Below are 19739 nucleotides of genomic sequence, written 5' to 3'. Positions count from 1 at the left end.
GAAAATCTTTGATCTCCTGTAAACCCCAGAGTCCCCAATCTCACTATTTTTATTGTTGCTAGGTTAGTAATAGCTCTCTCCTGCACTGAAACCTTATTTAAGTTCTATTAATATTTCACAGCCATGCGGGTAAGTGCCAAAGGTCAGAGTTTTACTGAGGTGTCTCCCAAGATGAGGCAGCTCTTCCCCTGTGCCAGGGCTCAGCTGGAGGGCGCAGTACTGCAACCTTTACCTCTCCTTTTCCCCAAAACCCTCTCACACACCTGCTCCTCTCCCAGTCACACGTGCAGGGCTGGACCAGGAAGCGAGGCAGGGCGCATGTGTGCAGCTCCAGAACTCCCCAATCCTCTGGAATTCAGACAGGAAACACGACGAGAATGGATCAAGGAGAGACATTTATGACAAGTGGAAAATTCTGCTTTGGCATGTGTGGCTGGATGGTGGGAGCCCTGATGGCTCTGTGCCTTCTGCAGCAGGCTCGAGGTACGTGCACACCTGAGTGCTACTTTTATTTTCACTATATGGCTTTGTTGGTAGGAGGAGAGATTAATTCTGATCAATTTAAATGGGAATGATTTACATAAAGTGGAATATTCCACGGTAAAGAAGCTACAGTTTAAAATCTGCCTATGGAAGGTGTCTTGTTGAGGGCCAGCAATGGACACAGTGATCTACTGGAATAAATAGGGGCAGGAGAATATCCAGAGCAAACCTGCAGCTCTGAATTGCTGGTAGGATCTGCCCTTGGAGGACTGGGATTGAATGAGAAGTGTGAGACAGCCATGTCTGCCCTGTCCAGGGAGTCAGGTGGAGTTTGTGGGCTGTAAATCAGTGAAATCCAGTGAGACTACAGGAAATACACTCGAAATTCTAAAGCAGATTGTTCACACAAATGTCAGTCCTGATTCTAAAAGCTGTTGAGATGAAGATGCTTTATGAGATGAGGAAAACATTGCATCACACCTGCTTCCAGAGCTGATTTCCAGGCTTTAATGAATGGCTCTGCCTCAAATTTTGACATCACCTTAGTGAGAACCAAGTAGTACTTCCTGTCCCCAAAGATATTTTTAAATCATTCACATAATTTTCCGTTTTGATCAGGTCATGTTCAACTTCTCCCTCCTCAAAATGTGACCCTGCTGTCAAAGGATTTTGCCATGATTTTGACCTGGGCTCCAGGGCAAGGCTCTCCCCCAGATGTGACCTACACTGTGAGGTATGAAAGGTAAGAGCTCCCAAACCACGTCTGATTGAAGGGGTGGCACAGGGCTGACACTACTGGGCATCTCTCCTGATTAATGACTAATGATTAATGTCCTAATGATCAGTGACCTTCCACCAAAAAACTAAACATGATCCATCTGGGAAGCGTTCCAAAGTTCCAAGTGTTCTGAGCACCATTTGCTCCCCACCTTCCCAAACCCTTCCTTCTCTTGCTCTAGAAATCACAGCAGAACGTGTTTCATATTTTGATGTGGTTGTTCCTTTCAGCCAGGATCGCCTGGACAAATGGATGAAAGTTCTTCATTGCAAAAACATCCCCAGATCCTTTTGCAATCTGACTTGTGCCCTCCCCAACTTCTACGTTAAAGTGCGGGCTCGGGTGAAAGCGCTTTGGGGACGGTCCCAGTCGCCGTGGGTGAAATCCCAGTTCAAGGATTACTACTCAGATGGTGAGTGCCTGCCAGGTGACAGCCTGGATGGAAGGACATTCCCACAAGATGGATAGACCACACCCCACAGGTATCCAGGAGCTTTAGGGGTGGCAGAGATTTGAGTGAGCAGGAACAGGAAGGAGCTGCAATCATCTGAGGATGAATTTTGTAGCAAGCGTCAGGATTTGTTCATCAGCTGAACAAAGTGGCTTCAAGCTCTCTGGGGTGTTTTAGATAAAAGAGGTGTCCTTTGCCTCCCTCTTATCACAAGATAACAGCTGGAAGTGAGGACCAGCCATGGAAGGTGTCACTGCTGGGGAGGTAAGAGCCAAGCAAGCCCCAGTCTCAGGTGTGTTCACTCAATTGCAGTGGAACTGGCTCCCCCCGTGCTGAGCCTGAATGTCAGGGAGAATTCCATCCATGTGAGTGCCTCCTTCCCTCTGCCCACCTGCGTGGAGGACCTCACTTGGAAGTATGACTTGAACCTCTGGGAAGCAGGATCTGAAGACAAGGTCAGTAAAAGCGACTCTTTTTAGATGAAATGGAGGAACTGAAAGAGCTTCAAAGCTCTGGGCAGGAAGGGAGGGACTGGATCCACGTCTGGGGGAAATGAACCAGCCAAACCAGAGCTAAACCAAAGCCAGAGACAAAAAGTAGAAGTGTGTGTGTGCATCCTTATTTTTTTGGTAGTTCCCTATTTTTATCAGGAAGGGGAGGTTACACTGCAGTCAGCCTAAAGCTCTGAGGTTTCAAACAACCAATCCAGGTGCCACTGGCAGCATTCCCTGGCAGAGCAGAGCCCAGCACAGCTGGAATTCCCACCCTGGATCCATCATCCCTGGGGAAGATACCACACATGGGGGCCACACAAGGGATCCATGGGCTAAAGTGATCCAGAAACAGCACCCCAATAATGAAGAATCATCTCCCCAATCCTCTGTTTGTCTCTCAACAGAAGAAATATGAAGGTTACTTCAGGAAGGACACAGTGACCATCAACACCACTGCTCTCAGAGGCAATTACTGCTTCAGTGCCAGGGCTCTCTTTGAAAGCATCAACTTGAAGCACAGCGAGTTCTCCCAGCCTGTGTGTGTGCTATTAAACCACAAAGGTATAGCCCTTCTCAGGAAAGGATGTGGGAGACATCCAGTGGGATGAGGGCAAGGCAAAGATTTCTACTAAAATCAGGTTTTCACCACAGAAAAACAAAAAAAGCTTCCTGTTAAAGGGACTGGTTGGATTTTCTGGTGAATAGTTCCTGCTTTCTGTAGAAATATTTTCATTGAAAAAAGCCAACCCTGAAATGTTTTCTGAAAACCTTGAATATTGTATGTCAGTGTAGAGCCCATAATTCCTATAAAAATACCACTCACAAGAGATTATTTCTGTCTTTTTCAGCAGCGGACTGGGAGCTCCCACTTCTGGTTGTGATTCTTCTGTTTGTCCTCTCCATCTTTATGGCCAGCCCCTTCATCTGCTGCCTGATGAAACATGAGGCCAAGCAAAGGAAGATGCCTCAGGTTTTGGTATGGCCCAAATTCTGAATCTCCTCACTCAGGGTCTTGCTGGTTTTCAGAGGGTAACTGGGGAGGAGTGAGGGGTTCTGCACTTCTCAGTTCTACATTTGTAATTCCCATTTTTGCAATAATCTTTCTTACATCCAAACTTTTCTTTTAAAAGCATCACAGGCTCACTGTCTCATTCCTTCTCCCTGGTAGGATTTCTCTCAATTTAAAGCTGCTGGACCAATCTTCCACTTGGAGCTCAGTGAAAAGGAATTCTGCAGTGATGATCTGAACTGCACAGAGAAGCCAGTGCCTCAAAGGAGGACAAACAGAGCTCCAGGAGGACACCACCTGCCATGGATGGCTTCTTTCCCATCATCATCATCATCATCATTATCATCATCATCGGATGAGGAGGAAGAGGACAGCAGCACTTTGATCCCATACCATGCAATGCCTCGGTATCCAAAGAGACATTTCAGCTGTCAGCCAGCCCCAGCAGCTCCAGGGGAAATGAGCTTGGACTCAGGATCTGGATCTGTGGACAGAGGATCTGTGCTGGACCTCAGAGCCCTGGGGTTCACTCTCTTTGCAGAGAGGCAGGGTGAGGTGGACACCTCGGGGTCCCAGGAGGAGACATGCCTTTATCTCTGTTCCTCCTTGGGAAGGATTTCCCTATCTCATGTGAGATTCCCAAGTGCCAGTGAGCATGGGCAGGATGATGGGAACAGGGATGAGAGGCAGGGAATGAGCTCCCTTCAGCCTCTGCTGGGGGGAGTTTGTGCTGAACCCGATGAGCACCACCCACACAGGAAGGCTCCTCATTTCTCCAGGGATTACCAGAAATCCATCATGGATCTGCAGCTGCACATGGACTCCACATCCCAGCCCAGAGAGGATCCCAGCAGCCGGCTGCTCATCCCCTTGTGGACACTGCAGGTGGCAGAGGATGAGGGCATTGCAAGTGACTGTGGCAGTGACAGTTTTACAGAAGGGACACCACCCGAGTCCACGCTGCTGAGTGATGCATTTGAGACATCAAATACAGAGGAAAAATACTATCCAAAGTTGCAATTCCCAGGCTATGAGCACTCACATTACTTGGGAAGGATCTGAAGCACCCAGTAGGTCTGGGAAGTGCCTGGAAAATGCTGGAGAGCTCCAGATGTCCAAACAAGGATCCTTGAACAAGGACAAAAAAAAATATGTCTGGCCTATCAAAACAATGGCTTTAGGGACACAAAAGTGCATTTGATTGCTAAGTCACCTCTGCACTGTCACTGTCCCTCTGATAAGGTGCCCAGGCTCTGGCACGGCCTGAGCCAGCCAGGGGTGAGGGAGGCAGGGACACCCCTGAGGGACCACCCAGCAAAGGGGCACTGCCTGGGGATCACCTGAGACTCCAGAACAAGGCAACTGCTGCATGTGGGCAATGAAAGGCAAAAGCACAACCCAGCCCTGGGTGGGACCATCAATCAGCTGGGACCTGCAGTCCCAACTGAAGATGCACTTTTGTGTCTGCATGTAGATTTGGAGCAGATTTTGAACTGCTTTGTGTCACCTTCGCTTCCCTGTAAGTGCAGAGCTTGATTGGAAGTTCCTTACAGAGATATTCAGCAAGATCTGGTTTTTGTGGGATGAAAAGTTCTCCACCTCATCCTGCAGAATCACCTTCTGTGTTCCAACAGAGGGAACCAAAGCCAAAGGGTGCAGCGTGTTTGTTTATTTATTTTTTATTTTATACTTATTGAAGCTGAAATTCTTCCTGCTGTGCAGAATGTCTGACAGCAATAATATTTTTATATAAATCTCCATGTGTACGTGGTTTTGCTTTCCAGAGCTACAAAGGGGGACTGCAGCTAATCTTGAAAAAAACATTACCTTTAAAACAGGACTCTATCCTGAGCTGGAGTGGAATTCTGAGACTTCCCAGCCAGGTCACTCTGGTCACTGGAAAACCAGGACTGTGATCCTCTCTCTGAACAAAGAATCACAGAATGGTTTGGGTGGGAAGGGAATTCATCCCACTGCACCCCTGCCACGGCAGGGACACCTTCCACTGTCCCGGGCTGCTCCAGCCCCGGTGTCCAGCCTGGCCTTGGGCACTGCCAGGGATCCAGGGGCAGCCCCAGCTTCCATGGGCACCCTGTGCCAGGGCCTGCCCACCCTGCCAGGGAAGGATTTCAGTCCAGTATCTAATCTGGATCTCTCCTCTGGCAGTTACAGCCATCACCTTTGTCCCATCACTTCATGACCTTGTAAAGGCTCTTTATACTCCAGGATCAAAAGGAGCCTTTGTGTAAAGGACTCACAGGAAAACAAAACATTAAAAGAAAGAGGAAAACACTCTGCAGCCATTCTCTGCATTCAGGAAGAGGGCTCAGATGAGGGGAGGGTGTTGATGGAGGGTATGAGACTGAAGTCTTTTGAGAATGGGGAAAGAAGAAGTAAGGTGTGGTAGGAGGGACTGGGAATTGCTTTGTCCAAGCTGTACTAATTAAAGTCCTGAATTAAAGTCAAAAGGGGAAGCAGGGGACAGAATTAACCATCTGAACTATTCCTTTGTCCTCTGCAGTGTCCTTAGGTACATCCTGCATTGTTATCCCTCCAGTTCATTTGGAAAGACACAGATGATCCAAACATAATCACCGCCCAATTTCTTGTGCAATCAAGGAAACCCCCCCACACACTTTGACTTACAGGAAGTGCTGAAGTTGTGTAACCTCTACAAAAAGATTTTGACATGTCCCAGCTCTGCCAACAGAGCCTGGGATCAGTTCTTGACTTATCCGGGGAACTGAGGGACAGGCTGCAGGCCAGGTGAGCTGGACAGGTGGTGGCAGCATCCAACTCCTCATTCTCTTTCAGCAGGGCTTGAGAGCCGTTTTCCCCAGCAGAAGGGTCAGTCATGGCCAGAGCACAGTGCTTCCCCTCCCAGAGCAGCTGGTCCATGCTTATCACAGCACCAGGGAGTCATTTCCTGAGGAAAAGACCTTGGAAATCATCGAGTCCAGCTGTGAAGCCACCCTGTCCCCAGATGCAACATCCACACGTGGAGGGTTCACACCCAGCACTCAGCAGGTTTGCTGCAGTCCTCACACACTGTGAGGAAATCAAAACTTCGAGAGAGTTTGGAGGATAAAATCCTAATTTTAAACTTGAAAGTCAAGTTTTGGACATCTTCAGGTCCCCAAAGATTCAGAGAGATGTTTCCTGGGCTATTCAAAAGGTGACAGCTTGCTAGAAATAAGGGCAGAGGTAAAGTCTGAAGTTTTATTCTCAGATCTGAAGGCTCAGGTGCACACCAAGGTCCCTCAGCTCTGCCCCATCACACAGCAGGAGCGTGAGGCAGCGATGTGAGGGAAGGGAAAAATGGAAATACTTTTAGGAGGTTGTTCAGGAAACACCCTAACAAATAGTTGTACTTAATTAGACACTGGTGGATAGGTGTGTCTGCCTTAACAAACCTGAGGCCTCTGCCTTTGTCCAGGTCAGCTGAGAATGACAAAGTGCCAGTGATGCACCATGCAGGGGTGGAAGCACAAAGCCCTTTCACAGCCAAGCAGGGCAGGGAACAGAAACGGCATCAGGAACAGGAAATCCACGGATGAGGAGGGAAGCAGAAGGGCTTTGTGAATTCTATCGTGTTTGGACACAAGGATAGAGCAGTGAAATCAACACTCAGCTTCAGAAGAACACAGGGTTTGCATTTTGAAAACCTAAAAACACCCTAAAAACTGAACACATTATGGAAAAGGGACTGTATCCCTTTCTTGTTGTCCATACAAACTCCCAGTTCTCATCACGTGGATTCAGTAACAGAACTTTACACTATAAAGTGTAAAGCCAGACAGAAAAATAAACATTGTAGGTGTACAATGGCCTCTGTAAAAGGCTGTGGGACAGCAGGTGCTCTCCTATGGAAAGGCCACCACTGTTCTACCTCTTTCCCACATCAGGTGAGAGAATGTGGTGGTGCAGAGTCAGGTCAGAGCTGAGGAGCTCCTGCTCAGCCCAGGCTGCAGCAGGGCATGAGCTGATCCTTTGGTTCCCATCCAAGGTCAGTAAGAACAATAGATGAGTATAAAGCCCAGTGCTCTGGATGACTTTCATTTTCAGAAATATTCAGAAGTATTTTTTAAGGAAGTAAGTGCATCGTTTGCAGCAGGTATTAAACCAACCTGGTGAATAGAACTGAGTTTTAATGTCTAGAGTTGTAACAAGCTCAAGTTACCCGACCAGAAAAGCAAACCTCAAACCCCAGGAACCTCAGGGAGGGCTTTCAGGCAGGAAGCTCTCAGCAAAAAGGTATTTGGCTCTTTTTCAGGAGCTGGGGATTTTCTCAGCCTCTGGCTCGTGCACCTTTGCACAGTCAGGCGTGACTGAGGGGAGAGGTGCTCCTGCTGTCACTCTCACCTGTGTCACACATGCGCAGGGCTCCGAGCAGCTGTGAGCTCAGAGCCCAGGGAAGGCAGCACAGGAGCTCTGCTCAGCTCTGTTACTGAGCAACAAATCCAACCTGGCTTGGCAAGAAAGAATTCAGCTCTTGTAAAAGGTGATTCACCTGCAAACAGGATCAACTGCCTGCTCTCACAGCCCAGACTGCAGAGTTCTGAATGAAGCCATTTCTGATCGTCCTGGCTGGAGTTTCAGTGGTCGGTAAGTCCTGAGCTCTGCTCTGCTCTGCCTGCTTGTGGTGTTTCTGTTTGATCCTGGAGTCTGGACTTCAATCCTGCTTCCTGAATTATCACCTGGAGAACAAGCTGTTTGTTGTCTGAGGTCTCTTCTGTGCTGGTTTCTCCTTGTAGTAACTCCCGTGTGTGTGGCTGGAATGCTCGGCACTTGAGGGATTAGTAGGGAGAGGAAAAGATTCCTTCACTTCCAAGGGTTTGTCACTACACTACAACCCAAATCCTACAGGACTGAAGGATATTCACTGATATCATGGGGCTTTGGATCATCCTACAGGAGTGAGGGATATTCACGGGTATCAGGGGGCTTTGGATCACTCTCCTCGTGTCTTAAGCAAAGGCACAAATGAAAACAAGAACAGTCCTGATTCTAAAAGAAGTACAAACAAATAATGTAATCTTAAAATAAGGGAGTTGTCTTAGAGTGGTTGTGTTGGAAGGGACTTAAAGCTCATCTTTAAGACAGCTTCCACTGTCCAGGGTCCTCCAAGCCCTGTCCAGCCTGGCCTTGGACACTTCCAGAGATTGGGCAGCCACAGCTGCTCTGGGCACCCCATGCAGGGCCTCTCCACCCTCCCAGGGAGCAATTCCTCCCTCATACATAATCTAGATCTACCCTCTAAAAACCATTTAATCCTACTCCAGATGTGACAAGCTCACTGCTGGGTGAATGAAGGATAAACTTGCTCTTTCCAGACACCAGCTTTTCAGCATTCAGCTTTGTCATTCATCTGCTCGTGTCTGGGATCCTTCCCTGTGAAACTCCTCAGCCCAAGGGATTGTCACCCTGAGAAATATCCTGGTTTTCCCCTGCCCACACTTGACTGTGCTTGTGTTATGCTGCTTTGCATAACAGTGTTCTAGCATGGATAAATGTGGGAAGACAGAGATTTCCTACTCCTGGTAAGATCAGGGTATTTGTGACTCAGTTTTCAGGGTGCTCAGACAGAGAATCCCACTCCTTCATACCCACACTGCTGCCTCCTGCTGAGCCTGGAATGAGCAGAGGCAAATGTGGAGCAGCAGATGAAGTCAGGACAAAATCTGGAGCAGCCAGCAGCCCATTTCTGCACCACTTCCCTGCCCAAATGCCACACACAGGACTGAGAGGGGTTCTGTGCCTTTCTGCTCAACCCTCCTCCATTCAGCCAGCAAGTTTGAACTGCTCACACTCAGTTCTGGTCCATGGGGGGAAACCTTGGAGGATCCAGGTGGGATTTAGTCTCTGTTCCATGAGATCTTGTCCAAGTCACTCCCATCCCAGTGCTTAGTTTGCCCATCTCTGCTATTTTCATTTGCTCACCCCATTTTTTCACATTGTTCACTGCAGGCTGAAGCCCTCACGTGCCCCAAGTGTTTATCAGTGCCACAAAGCAAGAGCTGAATAATGCAGAAATGATTTACCTTTGAGGGTTTGCCTATAATCTGACATCAGAGTTTATAAATCCTGAAGTTAGAAACTTGTAGATCAGCCTTGGGAAAATTTTGCACTGTGTTTTCTCGTGATAAGAGATAGATAAAATCCTCGAGGGCTTTTTCTTCAGGGCCACAGCGGGATCCTGCTGTCCAGGGACATGTTTGCAGGGCAGGTGACATTGCTGCCCCCAAAGGCAGAGCTGTTCTCCCCAGGGAAGAGGAGCAGGGCTCAGAAAGCAGGGAGCTGCCTGAGTTGTTTGCTGTCACCCTGGCACACCCAGGCCAGAGTCCAGACATGGGGTGTTGCTCCATACAGGCAGTTTCCATCCAATAAAACCTGGAGCATGAGAGGAGAATGGAACAACATCTTCAGAGAGGTGACACTGAGTCTGCATGTCACTTCCTTGAGCAGGGGGAGAAAGAAGTCATTCAGAGATTTGATTCTGGGCTTGAAAACAAGTTATTTGTCTTATTTTACCACCCATTTAATGGCTCTTAAAGAAACCTGACTAGAAATTCAAGGATTCTCTCTGCTCGAGTTTTTGAGGTTTTTCTGTAAAAATTCCTGACTTGTATTTCTTTGGGATGAGTCAGTTATCTGCAAGAGTGTGATGTGAACACAGTTTGAAGTCTTGTTCTGCTCTAGCTCCTTCTTTTGAGCCCAGCTTTAGCAAAATACCACAGGATCCATTTTCATTCTGAGATGTTAGAAAATGCTTTTTAATACCAGTTTCTCTGCTCCTTCAGGCATTGTGACTACAGAGAGACCATCATGTCTGAAACATGCAGCATTTTCTTCCACAAACTTTGAGAACATCCTGACGTGGGAAACAGAGGCAGACATTCCCCCTGGCACTGTGTTTGATGTCCAATACAAACAGTATGTGAAGTTTGCTTTTTCGGGGCTGTTCTTTGGGGTCTTAGAGAGAGAAGGGCCAAGAGAGAAAAGCTGATTTTGCTGTTTCTCCTGCTTGTACTATGGTTCTGCTCAGAGGAGAACTCAGTGAAGGACAGGATTACTCAAAGTGGGAGATGATGCTCATTTAAGAAAATATTTTACATCTTGTGTTGCTTTGCTCCGTTACTACTCTTACCTTCTGCAACTTCCTTCTCTCTATTCCATTTTTCTCCAGTCCTGCTCAACCAAACAACCCCAAACCCTTGTTTTGACCTCAGGTATGGAGAGAAATCCTGGCTCAGCAAACGTGAGTGCCAGAGCATCACCCAGCTCTTCTGCAACCTCAGCAGGGAGACAGAGAACTACAGGGAGCATTTCTATGGGAGGGTGAGGGCCAGGGGCTGCTCCTCCAGCTGGGTGCGCTCCGAGAGGTTCGAGCCCCGCAAAGAGAGTAGGTACCACCACCAGTCCTCCTTCCTGGGTCCTCTGCACCACCAATCCTCCTTCCTGGGTCCTCTGCACCACCAATCCTCCTTCCTGGGTCCTCTGCACCACCAGTCCTCCTTCCTGGGTCCTCTGCACCACCAGTCCTCCTTCCTGGGTCCTCTGCACCACCAATCCTCCTTCCTGGGTCCTCTGCACCACCAGTCCTCCTTCCTGGGTCCTCTGCACCACCAGTCCTCCTTCCTGGGTCCTCTGCACCACCAGTCCTCCTTCCTGGGTCCTCTGCACCACCAGTCCTCCTTCCTGGGTCCTCTGCACCACCAGTCCTCCTTCCTGGGTCCTCTGCACCACCAATCCTCCTTCCTGGGTCCTCTGCATCACCAATCCTCCTTCCTGGGTCCTCTGCACCACCAATCCTCCTTCCTGGGTCCTCTGCACCTCCAATCCTCCTTCCTGGGTCCCCTGCACCACCAATCCTCCTTCCTGGGTCCCCTGCACCACCAGTCCTCCTTCCTGGGTCCCCTGCACCACCAGTCCTCCTTCCTGGGACCTTCATGGCAGCATTTCCTTGCATTTCAGTCTTCAGGCTCTGTGTTTGGTGGGTGGGGGGGAGTGAAGGCTTGGAGGTTTGGGATTTTGGGCAATTTGGATATTCTCATTTTGGTAAATAAGAAGTGGGCAATGTCTCAGCTGAGATCTGACCCCTGAAGTGGGATCAGAGGAGAAAGGGAAAGCCAGGTGTGATAGAAGGGAGAGGAATAAAGAAATGAGTAAAGGACATGATGGGCAACCTGAGGACAGCGAGTCCCAGGAGCTGTGAAATGGAACACTGAGATGAGCATCCATTCCAATGGACACCTCATGTCCCAACTCCAAAGTGAGCCCTGCTGCAGACACAATGCAACCTTTGGGGGCCTTATTGGCTCTGTGGCTAAAATTTCCCCACTGAAAAATCATCAAGAATAATTCAAGGTGGCATCAGTAGCCAGTGGTTGTGAAGAGCCTTCAGACCTTTACACCAAAAAAGATGTGAAAATTTGGATTAAAGCTCTTTTCAGTGCTGGGTGAAGCGTGTGCCTGCCAGCAGGGATAAGTGCAGGCACAAAAGGCCTATAAATCTGGTGTAGGATGGGAACTGGGATTTGGGCAGCTCTTACCTGAGTGTCTGTGGTGGGATTTCACCCCTCACACACACATGAAGGAGCATCTCCTGCACAGGGACAGGGAACATGGAGCTGGAAAAGCCTGGGATGAGAATTCCTGGGGACAAACACTGTAAACACAGAACCCCAAAATCACCTCTGTCTTCAGCATGACTTGTGCCATGCTCACACAGCTCAGCCACCTTCTGTGCAAACACAAATAACCATTTCAGTGGGCCTGGGGTGTGTTTCAGACGTCAGCTGACACTGCCTGTTCTGCCCTTCCCAGCCGTTATAGGGGCACCACAAGTGGAACACATTCCCCATGTGCGTTCCATCAAGTTCCTGATCTGGCCCCCCTTCACTCCCCTGCGGGGTGAGGATGGCCAGCAGCTCACCGTGGAGGACATTTACAGCAAATTTGGGGCTGTGGATTATCACCTGACAATATTCAACCAGAGGACACAGCAGCAGGTAAAGCACAACCTCGGGCACTGGGATGCTGGAAATCCCATTTCAGATGAGCTGGGGAAGGATCTCAGTTTACACAGGATGGGGGAGATTTCTGATCTCTGACCAAGGAGCCTTTGACTCTCAGGACAACAGGAACTTTAAGTTTTCTTCTTAAATTCTGGGTACTTCCCCATAGTACTGTATAAGTAGCAAAAAGGAAAACCATTGGTGACTAAAAATTACTTAAGTAGTTCAAATCTTAAGAAACTGAAATGCAGAATTAAATACAGAAATAATATAAAACAAAAGCATGTAAATATGATTCAGAAAAAATCAGAGTTCCATACATACAGAATAATTAGACCTCTGTAAGACCTTATTAGTAAATAATATTTTATGTTGAATTATGCAATCTGAATTGAAGAAAATTTAATCTTCCCCAAACACAGATTTCACCTTTCTTTTCAACAGTGGACAAAGAATGAGAACAGCAAAGAATTTGAAGTTTCCAACTTGGATCCAGATACTGAATACAACGGGACAGTTTATATGTGTCTGCTCCAGAGAAGGAGCAAACCTCAAGTGTTTTGGGTAAAAACACTGGCAGGTGAGGCTGTTAACTCTGCTGGAAGTTGAGAAGTCCAGCTGGGATATTGGATATACAAAATGCATTGATTTTCAGCACTGAAGGTTTTATTAATTTAAAAATTCATTCCTATGAGACTAAACCTGTGACATCACCTAGTTAACTATGACATTTTTCTAATCCAGCTCTTTCCCCACTTGTTCTTTCCCCAGACAGGACGTGGGTTCTCTACTGTTTGGTAGCCCTGGCATTCTGTGCTGGGCTGGTTTTTGCTGCCAGTGCTTATGTGATCTACAAATACATCAAACAGCGCAGTGCCCAGCCCAGGGCCTTGGTGAGTGCCCTGCAGCCACTGCAGCTCAGCTTGGACATCACACAATCACCACTGCATGGGGCTGGAAGGACCTGAAAGATCATTTAGTCCATGCCCTGCTATGGGTTCCACACCTGCCACTGTCCCAGGTTGCTCCAAACCTGGCCTTGGGCACTGTTGGGGATCCAGAGCTGCTCTGTGCCAGGGCCTCACCACCCTCTGAGCAAAGCATTGCTCCCCAACATCCAATCTAAACCCATCCCCCTGCATTTAAAGGGTTGATGAGCTTGCTTTGGCAATCACTGCAGGTCACTGTTACTTTAGGGTGCCCCAAACTGAACCCCTTGGGTTAGGGAGCTAAACCTGAGGGATCCCAAATGCCCAGTTCCCCTTGAAACCCTGGGATTCTCATCTCCCACAGCAAGAAATGGGTTTTCATGCTAAGGAGCTCAAGGATTTTCATGCTATTTCCATGCTGCAGGGCTTAGGCCAAATCTTGCAAAAGCAAAAGCAGGAGATTTTCTTCCTTGTATTTCGAGACCACTCAGTTGATACACAATGAGAAATGTCTGTATTCCTGTGAATGGTAAATTGTCCAGGAAAAAAAAGAAAAGGCAGAGTTTTTTTGTCAGCAGAGCAGATCCCTGGTGGTTGTTACAGGCTTTTACAGACACTTCTCCAAAGAAAATGTTAGAGTAACTGAAGCAAACCTTCAAGGTTCACCACTTCTTGTTAATAACTGGTGCTTTTTTATCTTCTCCACCAGGACTTCAGAGGGATTCCATCGTTCCAGCCTCTCACACTGACAGTGGAGCACATCATAAAACCCCTCAGCTTATCCAAACTTTCCCTTTCCATCCCTGAAGTGCAGCTGGCCCAGATGAACCAACATCTGGACTGGGTCCTGGAGCCACCAGTGCCCTTCTGTCCCTACCAGGAGCAGGCAGATATTCCAACATTGCAGCTATCCCAGGTGGACATCCCAGCTCCGTGTGCTTACGCCCCTCAGGCAGCTGAGCAGAGGATTCCTGCAGCCCCGGGCAGCAGCAGCAGCCTGGCCATGACCTACGGGCTGTGTGTGCAGGGCTCAGAGCACAGCCAGGGCTCACAGACACACCAAAAGCTGCAGGAAGTTTCTCCAGATTGTTCTGTGGATGGAAAGCTTGGAACCCAGGGGTTGGGAAAGAGCTGCAGCCACTGGGATTACAAAGAGCAGCAGCCAAAGGTGGCCCTGTGGAAGAGCAGGGACAGACTGGAGTCAGTTGTGATCCAGGGGAGCCCTGGGCAGACCCAGCTGCTGCTGCAGAGTGAAGGGCTGGAAAATGCAGAGTGTGTGTCCCAGCTGTCCCTGTCTTTGCTGGAACAGGGAGGATGCTACAGACGACAGGCAGAGCTGCCCCTGCTGCTGTCTGCAGGGAAAGCTGCCCCAGACTATGCTCCAGAGGAGGAACTGCTGGCACCTCTGGCAGCAACCCTGCTCCTCTCAGTCCGGACTGGGAACGACTTCCCTGGAGAGGAGCACGTGGAGCAGTGGATGCTGCCAGAGTCATTCCCACATCCTGCAAACAAAGTGCAGCTCCCAGAGACTGCAGGCATGGAAATGTTCCCAGCAGCAAAGGAGCTGAGCTGCACAGAACTGAGCGTGTCCCCAGGCAGCAGCTCAGGCCAGGACACGGGCACTCCCCTCACCATGCTCTTCAAAGATTTGGACTTGAAAGTGCAGTGGGATGAGGAGGATAGTGCAGAATTTTATTAGGATGAATTAATGGTATTAAAATCCAGATGATGTTTTCTTGCCTGAAACAGAAGCAATGCAAGACCACAGTTGATCCTGGCTGTGTTAACAGCTCAGGACTGTCACTGTTCCATCGTGGAGTTTGGTGCCTTTACTGACAGAATTACTCCTTGTTACACTGCAGTACTGTACCTTTGCACTTAAACAACAGGTCTTTATTTCTTGCATATTCTCAAATTTATTAGGGATTGGATTAATTTAAAAGATATGTTAATCTTAAACTTCCAATCCCAGGTTCAGTTTACTGAAAATTTAGCAAAAAATCACAACGGAAACTGTGTTTACTCTTTATCAACACCAAAAATTGAGGGCTAAGATGGAGCCTCCCTTGGGAGAAATTCAGGTATGCAAACCTAGAAGTATTTAATGTATCACCGTACAGTAAAAGAGGTAAATAGCTACCCTTGGATAAAGGATTTGGAAAAGAGTATTCCACTTCCCTGGAATGGACTTTGCCTTTAAAGGAGTCCTTGAAACTGTGTAACAGCTCCTAATGCAGCAGTTCTATGAAATATGTCCCTGTCCCCTGTGGTTTTTAATACCTGTACAAAGATAAAGCCTTTTTTAATACCTGTACAAAGATAAAGTCCTTTTCATCTCTGCAGCAGATTAATGCAGCCTTGGCCTGGTTCTGAGATTTCTCAAGTGCTGCTCCTTTCTTCCTCTGCAATAGTCACCCGTTCCCTTCCTGCCCTGAGATCCCCAGGGATGGAGCACCTGGGATCACATTCCAGGCAGGCAGGGATGTGAGGATTTGCAGCACTCCCAGTTCAACCCTCAATCTCGATTTATCCCAGTCTCAATCCATGCACTCAGTAATGCACAAAGGTGACCAGGGAGGTTTGGAGCTCTTCCTCCCACCCCTCACTGCCCATTGGGAACCTGCTCCGTGGTCCTGGCACATCCTCCAGAGCTGCCATGCCCATTTTTTGGGAGTCAAAGTCCTTGGAGCGCTTGGACCCCCACCAAAAGCAAACTAAATTGTAATTCAGGGGCCAGAGGAGGTGATTATTTTTCATTCAGAGGAAAGCACAGTTCAGCCTGTTCATTTTTACCACTGCTGTGGTAAAAAAATGTGTCTGAGGACATTGCTTTTAGAGAAGTGAAAGCATTTACAGGAATAAGCAAAGTTTGACTGGTATGGGGAAGTATTTACTCAAAGAGACCAATACTGACCAGAGGTAAAATTCAGCTGCTCCAAATTCAAGTGCACTTGGGGGTTTTCTCAGCCCAGGAAAGCTGAAGCTAAAGGCTAAATTCCACTTGCTTTGGGGTGATTTTGCAAATAAGCCGTAGGCTCATGAAGTAAAAATTTTTTGATGATTCAACCCAGGATTAAAAAAATATTCTTAGAAACTTTGCAGACCAAGGTTCAGCTCTGAGCTCCAGCACCAACAACTGACAAAGGACCAGAGCCCTGTGAGGCCAAAAGGTCAAAATTCCAAGGGTGGTGAAGAAGTGTCAGGGTATCAAAGACTGAAATACATGCATGGCTTGGGCAGTGAGCAGCAGGACATTTCCAGGGAGCTCCCTCCATACCCTTCACCACCAAAGGGTTTGTGGAATGTCCTTTGATCTGCTTCCTGTACTCTGTGCCCCAAAAAACAACACACAAGAAATGCTGGAGTTGTTCCCAAGGATGGGGACACCCCAGGGGTAACATTTTTTTCCACTAAACCCTCCTAGAGAGGCATTTAAAGCCAGTGATGCCAATTACCTTTTTCAGAGTTGCCTGTGGGCTGCATATCTTGTGTCAACAACATTCCCAGTTAGTAATCAAATGCCACAATCTGAACATTTTGGATTATGCTGTGAAACACAACCCCCAGCACAGGATGAGTATGGGCAGAGTCGTGTGGAAGGGATGGGGGCCTTGGGAGAGCATTTGATTCTGCTGCTAAAATTATGTTATTTTCTATTTTAAAAGCCTTTCCAAATCCCTCTGCAGAACCCATGGCCAGACTGTAATAAATGTGTCATCCTTCTGGAGGCCAGGTGGGAGCCGAGGATAGGATGGGATTGGATTGGGAGCTGGGAGTAGATTTTTAGAATGCACAGAGGTGCCTAAAAATGCAAAGTGTCCCCGAGCTGGAACACCCACCTCTCCTTCAGGCACTTAGATATCTTCAGGGCTGCATCACCCCTGACTGAACAAAAGGCAGGAATGATTCCAGCCCCATCCCATTCCATGCTCTCTGTTCCACCCTCCCAGCAGCTCTAATGCCCAGGGATCACAGGCAGGAGAGCCCTGTCCTATGCAGGGACTGACTGCAATATCCTCAACTTCCTGCTCTCGTCATGGCTTAGTCAATATTGATCTTTGAGGCCTGGATCTTCTAAGCAGAGGGAGATTGATTCTTGTCTCATGAGTCATCTCCTAAATTTAACATATAGATCATCCCTTCTCAAGCTATTTCTTTTTGGAATAGCTTGGAGAGAAATGTTGAAATGCTGTTGAATTTTACTGGCTCAGGAACACATCATCCTGCTGACCTCAGTGCCTCCCTCTGCCCAGAACCAAAGGGATCCATTTGTGTCAAACAGCTGCTCCAGGACCTCCTTATCTCCACCTCCTTCTGTGGAGGAACATTTCCAGATAAATAGCAGGATTTCAACATTGTTCCAAAGGTCTTCCCATGCAAGCCATCTGTGCCTAACAAAGCTCTCCTCTTCAGACACCCTGCCTGCTCCAGATAAGAGTTCTCATAGCCCTGGACAATAAAACTGCAGGTTTTACCACAAAGATGATAACAACTGCAGGTTTTGCCACAAAGATGGTAACAGCAGGAGGTGCCTTGCCACAGGGAGCTGTGTCCCCAGCAGATGTCACACGGATGGAGGTGAGTGCTGTGCTTCAGTTGTCACAAGGACACCAGAGGAGCAGGTGGCAGCTGTAACCCTAGAGCAAAGCATTGCTCTTTGTCTTTTCAGCTAAATCTGGGAGCTGCCACTTGCTCACACCCCGAGCAGCAGCCCTGCTGGAAGCTCAGCAGGGATCCTTGCCCAGGGATGAACACTCTGCAAAACAAGGATCCCATTCCTTCTCCCTGTTTGTTCCTTTATTTTGGCACTGGAGGGTGTTGGAACACCATGAAAAACCAGTGGTGAGTTTTTAACAAATTCTGTGAGGAAAATCTTACTCAAGGGACAAAAGGAAAGCTCCAGATTCTGGAGACAGAATGAAGGAGAGCTCACAGAATATCCTGAGCTGGAAGGGACCACAGGGATCATCAAGTTCAACTCCTGGTCCTGCACAGACATGCCAAAATCCCACCTTGTGCTTGAGGGCATTGTCCAAACCCTCCCAGAACTCTGGCAGCCTCGGGGCTGTGCCCATTTCCTGGGGAGCCTGGCAGTGCCCTGCACCCTCTGGCTGAGGGAAGAACCTTTCCCTAAATCCAACCTAAATCACCCTGAACCAGCTCCAGGCATTCCCTCAGTCCTGTCCCTGCTCACAGAGACCAGAGGTCAGTGCCTGCCCCTCTAAATAAAATAAATTTTAAACAGAGGGTTGATGTGACAAAATGAATTAAATTACTCATTTTAAGCAAAATAGATGATAATTACATATTACTTCTCACAATACAAAATTCAGGGAAGCACTGGAGTGGCCATGGATTCAAAAGCAAAGAAAGGGAAGTGTTCCCTCCATCTGACAGCTCAGCTCAACACCAAAGTGCTTCAGACATGCCAGCCCAGTCCTTCCTTTTATTGCTTTCCTAGGAATGTCACAAACACAGCCACTAAAGGAACTTCACACCTACAAGTGCTGGCAGCTCTGGCACTGATCCTGCTGGGTTTCTTCCTTGTTTGGATGGTGAAGCAAACAAAGTTCCTAGAAATGGCTCCTGCTGGTACTGTGCCAGATTTGATGATGGAATTCCTTCCCACAGAGCCTTCTGCCACCACAAGAAACATCACCTGCTCCTCACATTGCTGGGAAGGGCTTTCCCTGAATGCTGGAACTGCAAGACCACCTCAAATAAATGAAAAATCAGCAATCTCTGTTTTTTGAGCCTGCCCCAAACTCTCAGACACCACCATGGGCTGCTGGATACAGAGAGCTCACCTGCTCTGAGGCACCAAGCCTTTATTTGCTGGAAAAAGGAAATAAAACAGTCACAGCCCACCAAAACCTGCGAGCTGCTGGAGCTCCTGGTGCAATCAGACACTGCCAGGATTTGCCTGGAGCTGGCATTCACTAAAGAGATGCCAAAGCAAATGATGTCACTCTGTTGGGCAGCAATTGCAAGGTTACCCCAAGGGACATTCCTGGACAGGGTTAAAATACTCATAATTCAGTTTAGATGCTTTGTGAGCTCCTAAAAGAGCAGAGCATAACCCAGTGCTCTGCATTTTGGTGGGTTTGGTGGATTTTGCTCTGGAGGCACCTGTCCCTGCTTCCATGATTTGGCAGGGCTGGGAGGGACAGGCTGGCACTGCTGGGAGCAGTGAGTGTCCCCAGCTGGGCCATCCCCATTGTCAGGGAGGGCCTGGCAGGGGCTATATTTGACTGCAGGATGGGCACTCCAACATGGGGAACATTCTTTTAGGGAGAGTCATTCTGGTGTCATCACCAGGGACAAGGAAACTTTCCTTTGTCCCTTCCCTTGCCTGGGGACGGGGGCTCTCCCTGCAGCCTTCACCGGGTGAGTTTGGTTTATCTGCAAACAAACTGATTATTGTAAGATTTTGTAGGATCTTCAGAGCAGCATCAGTTGTTTTGTGAGACAGCTTTGTTTGACTTGCACTGCAGAAATAGATTATGCTTTGTGATTGTATCTGCTTTAATGATTGTTTTTCCAGTGTTGTTTTAATGAAAATCCTGCTTTGCTTCATG

General features: G+C 48.1%; 2 protein-coding genes across 2 annotated transcripts; both read left to right on the top strand.

Annotated features, from left to right (window-relative positions):
* The first annotated feature begins 380 nt into the window (after window positions 1-380).
* IFNLR1 (interferon lambda receptor 1) lies at window positions 381-4277 on the top strand. The gene is made up of 7 exons (XM_062509249.1): window positions 381-483; window positions 1102-1225; window positions 1492-1673; window positions 2025-2167; window positions 2611-2767; window positions 3055-3182; window positions 3375-4277. Exons 1-7 carry the CDS (start codon window positions 399-401, stop codon window positions 4275-4277), a joined length of 1722 nt encoding a protein of 573 aa, XP_062365233.1. The 5' UTR covers window positions 381-398.
* Window positions 4278-7777: 3500 nt separating this feature from the next.
* IL22RA1 (interleukin 22 receptor subunit alpha 1) lies at window positions 7778-14860 on the top strand. Its single transcript, XM_062508938.1, has 7 exons — window positions 7778-7820; window positions 10016-10148; window positions 10445-10617; window positions 12042-12226; window positions 12677-12812; window positions 13004-13125; window positions 13871-14860. The coding sequence occupies exons 1-7, from the start codon at window positions 7778-7780 to the stop codon at window positions 14858-14860; spliced, it is 1782 nt and encodes a 593-aa protein (XP_062364922.1).
* Window positions 14861-19739: the final 4879 nt, after the last annotated feature.

Source organism: Cinclus cinclus, chromosome 26 (genome assembly GCF_963662255.1).
Source record: "Cinclus cinclus chromosome 26, bCinCin1.1, whole genome shotgun sequence".
Taxonomy (NCBI): Eukaryota; Metazoa; Chordata; class Aves; order Passeriformes; family Cinclidae; genus Cinclus; species Cinclus cinclus.
Note: the sequence above shows the minus strand (reverse complement) of the source record. Positions and strands in the feature narration are given on the sequence as shown.